Raw genomic sequence first — 9,083 nt, forward strand, 5'->3', positions numbered from 1 at the left:
CTTCCCTTGTCACAGAGCTCAGCACACCTGGCCTTATTATTGCACATCTGTTTGCTTATTTGTCTGCTACCTGCCTCCCCAACCAGAGTCCAAGTTATGAGAAGATAGGGGCCTAGTTTTTTTTAAGTTTTATTTATTTATTTATTTGACAGGTAGAGTTATAGACAGTGAGAGAGAGAGACAGAGAGAAAGGTCTTCCTTCCGTTGGTTCACTCTCCAAATGGCCGCAACGGCTGGAGCTGCGCCGATCCGAAGCCAGGAGCCAGGTGCTTCTTCCTGGTCTCCTGTGCGGGTGCAGGTGCCTAAGCACTTGGGCCATCCACAGCAGAGAGCTGGACTGGAAGAGAAGCAACTGGGACTAGAACCGGCGCCCATAAAGGATGCTGGCGCTGCAGGCGGATTAACCTCATGCGCCATGGTGCGGGCCCCAGGAGCCTAGTTTTGTTCACTGCCTGATTCCCTGCCCTGAGAACACTGCCTCCCGGGCACTAGGCCCTCGGTGAAGATGCAGCCAGAGACTAAAGCAGTGAGTGACTCCGCCCCACCCCCACCGTGTGAGCGCTGTTCTTGCCCCCATGTCCTAGAGGAGAAAACCAAGCCTTTGTGGGTTTAGCAATGTCCTCAAGGGCATGGGTCTGGTGAGTAACATGAGCCCAGAAGCCAAAGGCTCTGCCTCTGGGGTCCCAGCTCCCAGCCACTTGCTTGTTCAGCTTTCTCCCTGCCCTGGAAAATGCCCCCCAGCATCTCTCCAAGAAAAAGGGCTTGTGTGGGTTCACCTGTTGAGAACTACTCCTTATCCCAAATCCCACCCGAGATTTCAAATGCTTGCTAGCTCATGAAAGGCAGAATCCAGCAGGGAGGAGCTGGCTGAACTTGTGTCTCCCAGATCTTTGATCGTGGAAGTCTTTTACGTTGCGCGCGCGTGTGTGTGCGCGTCTCTCTGTGTGTGTGTGCAGCCCTCACCCACTAACAGACTGCAAAACTGTATCTTGGGAGACACTGGCCTTTATTCTTGCAGGGAGAAGTGGTCGGACAGAGAATGGGAGAGTGTTCCCTGGGTGTGTGGCATAGAGAAGGCTGAGAGCAGGCTCAGCCCCAGCGAGAGGGGCTCCCGGCCAGATGCGCAGCCAGGCCCCCTGTGGCCTGTGTGTGTGCACAGGTGGATACGGGTGCCCTCATGCCCACCCTGTGAAACAGGAAGCCAAGCAGTGGGGCTCCTGCTGCCCTTAACCTGCAGCCCAGCCCAAGCTCACTTCTCTGCAGGCTGCTGAGAGCTTGGGACCCGTGTGCTTGCTGGTGTCCTGACCTTTGGTTCCTGTGCCAGGTGACACTTGCTGGTATCCCCCTGAGTCCGGTAGGCAGCAAGTCCTTACGTGTGTTACTCGGGAACATCAGCCTGGACTTGCTTTCTGTCTTGGGTCTCCTTTCTGGAATTTCACACTTTTTTTTTTTTTACATTTTATTTTATTTTATTTATTTGAAAGACAGAGTTACAGAGAGAGGTCCTCTATCTGTTGGTTTATTCCACAAATAGCTGCAATGACTGGAGCTGAGCCAATCTGAAGCCAGGAGCCAGGAGCTTCCTCTGGGTCTCCCGTATGGGTGCAGGGGCCCAAGGATTTGGGCCATCCTCTGCTGCTTTCCCAGACACATTAGCAGGGAGCTGGACCAGAAGTGGAGCAGCCAAGATTCAAACCAGCACCCATCTGGGATGCCAGCACTGCAGGCCAAGGCTTTAACCTGCTGTACCACAGTGCCAGCCCAGAAATTTCAACCTTTGAAAAGAGACACCTGCTCCCTTTCCTACTTGTGTCTCCTCGGCTACCTCTGTGTTGAGCCCAGGGTGAATGCCCAGATAATTCTTGTTGGCTTCAGTGTGTGGGAACCACTAATCCTACATGTTGCATGGTTTGGTGCAAGGAAGGATAAATGGTGATGTTGTGAATCCCTTAATTCATTGTCAGAGCCCTGTCCAGCGGAGAGCAGAGCATCAGGGCCGTGCGCGGAGCTGTCTGAGGCACTGCGGTTGTGGGAGACGTAGAGCAACTGTCAAAACCCCGGCTGCACCCATTTTTATTTTTGATGGTGCTTTGATGCTGTTAGGATTCAGGTCTCATCTTTGCCTCTGAGATCATCTGAATAGCCTTGGTGATGAGGAAGGGAAGAGCAGCGATGAGGCAGCCACAGGCAGCCCGTATATATCTGGGAGGAGGTAGCGGGGTACGAGAGCCCGGCCTGCTCCGCTCGCCTGGCACAAGGCTGAGCGGGCAGAAGCGAGAGGCGTCAGAGTCAGCTGGGCTTTGCCCTCACCCCAAGCGGCCATGGGAGGCGCCATGCAGGTCTCCATCGTGCTCCTCCTGGTCACCGTGTCCGACTGTGCCGTGATCACCGGGGTGAGTGCCCACACGTTCGTTTCCCCCTGGGGCGTCAGGAAGATGTCAGGGGCTGCCCAGGATGGGGATGCGAGCCCAGGGACCACGCAGGCGGCTCTGCCGGCTCCGGCTCCGCTCACCGGAAGGCAGAGAGATGGGGAGCTGGCCGCAAGACCCACTGTAGAGAGGAACTGTGTGCATGGCCTTGCGGTGGGCTGGCCCTCGCACTGCTAGGGGGCTCTGCTTCTGAGAAGCTACCTGGGAATCAAATCCTGTTTTAAATGCATTAGGGAGAGCATTGACAAATCTGAAGCTTAGTCCCTGGGTGCCGGGAAGATCCCTAGTGTGCAATAGAGAATTCCTTTCCCAAGCGGCTAAGCTGCCCAGGGGAAGCTTGAGTGTGGAGGTGGGCTTGCTTTTCAAAGGTCTGGTCCCCATGTCAGTTTCAGCTTCCCTTACCTGCTGACTTCAGGCACCTTAGGGTCTGCGTGCATAAAGTTAGTCTCTGTGGTCTCTGCTCTTCAGAGAGGCTGTCCCTCCCACCTGCCCCACACCCCATGCCCAGTTAGTTCCAAGAGAAAACTGGGTGACAGCAACATTTGTCTGAGTGACCCCAAAAGCCAGCAGAGGCCAGCACATGGCACTGTGTCTTCTCGTTTGAAACACTGGCATACGGCTTCGATTTCCCCTGGAGCCACCCTCCCGCGAGGCGCCCACACGGTGGGTTAGGGTGGTGGAAGCGTTGAGAATGAAATTGAGCTTGCCAAGTAAGAGCCCCCAGGGAAAAAGAGGAGAAATTGACTTCCACTTCTACCTCCTCCAAGGTTTCACACAGAGGAGAGAAACGCCAAGTAATTCCTGGAATGGTTAGTTTTAATGTTCACAGAAAAAAACTTGCTGTTCTCCCTTTCAGCCAAAAGACCGAGTTCACACGAAGAACAGACATCAAGGGCACTGAATGCTTTTGAGACACAACATAAACACGAGGGTGGCGGCTGAATTGTCCCTAATGAGTGTTGCCCTGCAGGCTGGCTTCCCAGGGCTCAAAGACCAGGGAGGGTGGGAACAGAGTCCTGTGGTCACCACAGTGAGGGATCGGGCAGTGTGGCTCGCCTAGGTGTCCAGGTTGAACTAGAGCCAGCTCCAGGGTCTGCCCCAGAGGGGCAGCAGGAGGCAGGTCTGAGAGGTGGGACAGTGTCCTGTTAGCAGAGGCATGGGGGTGGGGGTGCGGCGAGAAAGCTCGGGAGAGCAGATGTGCAGAGAGGGCCAGGCGGGTGGCTAGCACAGTGTGCTGGGGGGAGGCCGGGAGCCCCCAGCCTCCCCCCGCTCCACGTCCTGCTGATGCCCCACGCCTGACTCTCAGGGAGGGTCAGGTGCAACCTCCTCTGTACTCCTCTACTCCCTGGACTGGATCTGCCTCCAAGTTCAGGACTGCGTGTTCCATCCTCCACGAGTGGCACGGCAACACCCGTCCCTCCAGAGAGAAGGGTCAAATGGGGTCTACTTCCCCCTAATCCTGGGCTTCCGGGGGCTGGTGGGGTATGAGACTGGAGATGGGCGCAGCCACGTGACTGCCACCTGCACCTCCTTGGGTGGCAAAAAGGCTTGGCACCCCCCTTTCCCTCCTGGGGCCGAGTTGGGAGTACCCACTTCCTGCCGCGTCCCACACGGTCGGCCTCGGAAATGCTCCGTGTCTTTCTATGGGAGACAGAGAAGGGAGCCCCAGCGAGGCTCTCCACCCAGCAGCACAGGGCCTCTCTGGACCAGGAGTGCTCGGCTGCTTCTCCTTCATGCCCCACTTGTGTCTGCAGCAGTGGAGACCCCGCGTTCCCAGGCCCCGGCTGTTGTTGCAAGGGAGCTCGAGTGGCCGCTCCACCCCTGTTCGGGGAGCCCAGCTCAGAGGGCTCCGTCCCAACCTGAGGGTCAGGGAGGCTTGTAGGGAAGCCCTGGGAGAGACGCCTTTGTGGGCCCCTCGGGCGAGGCTGCCTTTGGGGTGAGAGCCGAGGCAGTGCCAACCACGCGTGTCGGGTCCAGGCTGGAGAGTGCTGTCCACGGCCTCTCTGTGGTGCCCGCCTATCCAACCCCACCGGCTTAAGACAATGCGTGCCTCCTGGTGTAGAAAAGCTGCGCCCCCTGACCCCTGGACCTGCCAGGAGAGGATTGGCCTCTGCTGTGCCTCCCGGGGACTTTGTGTGATCTGACGCCCTGCTGAGCTCTGGCTCTGGCTGGCCGGATCCTCATGGGGCTTTTGGGATGCACCCCGCCTTCCTGTTCTCTTGGGTGGTACTAATGAGCAGCCCCCTCTTCTCCTCCTCGCAGGCCTGTGAGCGGGATGTGCAGTGTGGGGCAGGCACCTGCTGTGCTGCCAGCCTGTGGCTGCGTGGCCTGCGGATGTGCACCCCACTGGGGCGCCAAGGAGAGGAGTGCCACCCCGGCAGCCACAAGGTACTGTACAGTCGCCCAGTGGGGGCAGGCGTGTGGGTGAGATGGGGGGACAATGCGGAGGTGCTAGGGCCTTGCTCCAGCCAAGGCCGTGGTCCCCAGGGGCTGAGGCTGGTAAAGGGCAGAGCAATTATTCTGCCTACGGCTGCTCCAGGCCTGGCCGTGGAGGGGGAGCAGGCAGCCAGGAAGGTACCCACCTTGCTCAGTGCCCTGCTGATGATCGGTGCGCGCATTTCTGCGGGACTGACGCTGGCCACCTGCAACCTCCTAGCACAGCCTGGAGGCGAACGGATCTGATGTGATTGAGGTTACAGCTGGGGCTGGAACGGTGCTTTTCTGATGCCAGCTCGAGTCGAATCTCATTGCTGCTGGGCATGCCTGCTAGCGGCCCGGGGTACATGGTGGTGCCACTTGCACAGGTTAGCTGGACACCCCGGGTCCGGCATTTGCTGAGTACTTTTGGGCAGTTAGCGTAACTGCTCTGGGCCTCATGTGCACAACAAAGGGAACAGACTGCCCCTAACGTCTCCTGTGGATCTGACAAATGCAGATTTCGAAAGGGTCCACAAGCCGTTTGATCTGTAGGACTCTTCCTTCAAGAACACAAAACGAGACCTGCCAATCAGCCCCCCACCCCCTGTAAGCACTCATAAAGACTCGAGTGAAGCAGGCGAGGTTCCTGGGCACGCACTTTAAGGAGCACCTACTCTTGCACCCTAAGCACCTAGCCCTGGCCAGCTCCCAGCCCAGGGGCGCCACAGAGCTCACAGGGCCTTAGCTTCTGAATGGGCCGATGGTGCAGCAGCCACTGGGGGCCTTCCTGGGGCAGGGCAGGGCCTGGCTATGAGACTCAGGCTCACCGAGGCAGCCACTTCCATGCCCTTGAGAACCTCATCTCGGCTCAGGGCATCCTCTGGCAGTTCCCCTCCTGTCACCCCCCCCCCCACCCCCGAGAGGGGCCGGGAGGCTGGGGCTGGGAGCAGAGTGGGGCATCCCAGCCCAGCCGTCCTCCTTGCTTTGGGGGTGTGGGGTAGTTTGGCTGCAGATCCATATTCCTGGGTGGGGGAGGGGCAGACTAACAGTGGAGATATCAAGTGCTGAGTGCTTGCTGTGTGCCTCTTGTTGTAAATAAATACTCCAGAACTCTTTACAGCTATATGTGGTAGGTGCTATTTGTTACTTTAAAAATTTTTTTATTGGGGCTAGTGTTGTGGTACAGCAGCTTAAACTGCTGCCTACAGTGCCTGCATTCCATACAGGCACTGGTTCGAGTCCCAGCTGTTCCATTTCCAATCCAGCTCCCTGCTGTGGCCTGGGAAAGATGGCCAGTAGAAGATGGCCCAAGTCTTTGGACTCCAACCACCATTGTGGGAGACACAGTGGAGTTCCAGGCTCCTGATGGCCTGGCCCAGCCCTGATCATTGTGATCATCTGGGGAGCGAACCAGTGGATGGTAGCTCTCTGTCTCTGTCTCTCTGTAACTCTGCCTTTCAAATAAATAAGTCAGTCTTAAAAAATAAAACCATTTTACTTGAGAGGCAGAGTCAGGCATTGAGAGCGAGTGAGCAGCAGCTGTGGGATGTGGCATGATGCTCAGCCACGCCGGGCCCAGGTCCCTACCTACCCTTGCTCTCACGGCTGTGCTGTGGGGTGGGCCACAGGCTAGGGGCTGGGGTGGGGCAGGTGCCGGGCTGGGCCACCCCCTCCTCAGGTGACAACGCCTCTTTTCTCTCCCCAGAGGCCCTTCTTCGGGAAACGCCAGCACCACACCTGCCCCTGCTCGCCCAAGCTGCTGTGCTCCAGGTTCCTGGATGGCAGGTACCGCTGCTCCACGGACCTGAAGAGCATCACCTTCTAGGAGCTGTGCGTTCTCAGGACACGTGCTGGGCCTCGGGGGGCTTCCTCTGGATTTTCCTTTCCCACCATGCACCCAGCTCCCCTCAGCTCCCCTGGCCCACGGCTCCCACCTGATCCCTGCCCAGGACACACAAGTAGTCCCAGCGAGGGGCTCCGGCCCTGAGGAGTGCCAGCCCAGTTTCTTCCCTGCTGAGAGGCGGTAGGGGGTGGAGAGGACGACACCCCCCACCCCGCCACCCCGCATGCACCCTTTCCCTGATACCGGCATCTGAGCACAGGCCCTCGGCTGCATGGCCAGACTCACAGGTGCTGATGTGATGCCCTTTGTGCAAGGTCTCTGACCACCGACCTGAGGGCCCAGCGTCTGACTTTGATGGGCTAAGTCCTTATTTGTAGACCACGGGCCCAAGGTCAGCTCTTCTCAGCAGCAGTGGACAGTCCCTCGTGCAAGTGTGGGGAAACCATTACGATCAGTCAGCTTCCTGATGGCTGTGATCTCGCCGACCTGAGCCCAAGACCTGTGACCAGTGACCTGTGACCGGCCTGTGCCCCTCCTGATCTTCACTGGGAACCATTGGAGCCCCCACTTCCCGCTGCCTCCCCATTAAACGCAATGCGGCAGGGTTTGGAGTGACTGCATGGCTTCTTTGCAAGGAACAGCGGGTCTCTGTGCCCCCTGGGGTGGGAGGAAGGGGACAGGGAACAGGGCAGGGGCTGAGAAGGGCGTGGCTTTCAGGCCAGCAGGCCGCAGTGCACGCCCAGCTGCACAAACTCCAGAATAAAACAGCACCCACCAAGGTGTGTGGGTGCTCGGGGGAGTGGGGGAGGGGCAGGCGTTCCTGCTGGCCAGTGTCTGCGGCCAAGTGGACTTGACGGTCTCCTTGGAGGAGGGGTAGGGGTGGGGCTGTAAGGGAGCTGGGGTGCGTGCCTGCCCCACACCCTCCCCAGGCCACCCTGTCCCTGTAGGTGAGGGAGCCCGCAGGGCCGGGCGCTTCCCCCACACGCGGGTTCCTGGGGGCCCTGTCTCTCTCAGGCTTGGGGTGGGCGGTGCCAGCGGGTCCCTGAGGCTGCACCCTTGGCCCTCGGGGGAGCTTGAGAAGGGCTTTAGGCCGGGTGCCCCGCACGCCTCTGGGTTTCGTCTCCTCTCGCGGACTTGGTCGCCGGCTCCGGGGCTGATGCCTTCCTGGGGCTTCATCCTGGCTTCAGGAGCAGGTCCTGGCTGTGAAGTTTCCTCTCCACGTCCGCCCCCGCCCTCGGGGCTCAAGGAAGCGCCGGCTGCCACCAAATCCTGGCGGCCCGCGGGCCCCTGGGTGCGGGGGAGCGGCCCCGGCTGAGGCAGCGCGGGCGGATCGGGGCAGCGGGCCGCCCCACAGCCGCCGCCGCGTGGGGAGCGCGGTCTGCCCATCCACCGCGGGGCCGAACCGTCGTGGTGTCTAATCGGACCGATTCTCCTTTTCTAATATCAGAAATTTGAGGAACGGATAATTAATCCCTGCCCCAGCCCCCTGCAGAATCAGATCAGGTGAAGTTGACATCTCTTCAAGATTGAAGCCCTTCAGTCACAGCCGCCAACTTAATTTGGCCAATCGATCATCTCCAACTGGTGGTGTCTTGTGCCATCTAGTGGCGCAAGTAGGGAATAGCAAGAAGAGCCGAGACAGGGTAGGAGCAGGAACCCGGGAAGGTCACACTCCACCAGAGGCTTAGGGACCACCATTCCACCTGTGGGAAGGGTCTGTCACACCAAGGACCACAGGAAAAGTACTAACTGCCACCTGAGGCCCTGTCCCATCCTAGATACCTCTTTCTTGGAAGCAGCTGATGTCTTGCTGCTGGGAGTTTGGGACAGAGGCTAGGCAATTGGCTTCTCACAGCTTCTCCAGGGTTAAGAAAAGTAAGGTGGATGGGGGTCGGAATACCAGGACTGCCCCTCCCCTCCACCTGTGCATCCCAGGACACAGCGCCACCAGGAAGAGCTGTCTCTCTCAGGCTCCTTCATCTTCAACTCTCTCTCTCTTTCTGTCTCTGTCTCTCTCTCTTTCCCTCTCTTTCCCTCCCTGGCAGTCATCAGGTGAGGGCTCCCATCATCCTCCCCCTGTCCTGGGGAGGCTGGTCCAGCTGGTGTTCACACCCTCCCCACGGAGGAGGAAAGACCAGGCAGACAGCACGGACACGGCCAGAGCGGGGTATCTGCCCGCTGGAAGGTTCCGTGGAAGGCCCACCTGCGCACGTGCAGGCAGACTCGGGATGGCGGTGGGCACAGTTCCAGCAGGCTGGGCATGGAGAGCAGAGTGGCTGCGGCTCCCACACAGCCCCTTCCCTCTGGGCCCCAGGGAGTGAGGCCCAGGGCCAAGTAGCCAGGTGGGCTCCCCACAGGCTGTTTTGGTCGGGGGAGCCCTGGCCGTGCCCCTT

The 9,083-nt window shown here is 59.1% G+C and overlaps 1 protein-coding gene across 1 annotated transcript; it reads left to right on the top strand.

The window, feature by feature from the left end:
- Positions 1-2,321: 2,321 nt before the first annotated feature.
- On the top strand, positions 2,322-6,672 carry PROK1 (prokineticin 1). The gene is made up of 3 exons (XM_062193470.1): positions 2,322-2,393; positions 4,692-4,817; positions 6,553-6,672. Exons 1-3 carry the CDS (start codon positions 2,322-2,324, stop codon positions 6,670-6,672), a joined length of 318 nt encoding a protein of 105 aa, XP_062049454.1.
- The last annotated feature ends 2,411 nt before the right edge of the window (positions 6,673-9,083 follow it).

Source organism: Lepus europaeus, chromosome 5 (genome assembly GCF_033115175.1).
Source record: "Lepus europaeus isolate LE1 chromosome 5, mLepTim1.pri, whole genome shotgun sequence".
Taxonomy (NCBI): Eukaryota; Metazoa; Chordata; class Mammalia; order Lagomorpha; family Leporidae; genus Lepus; species Lepus europaeus.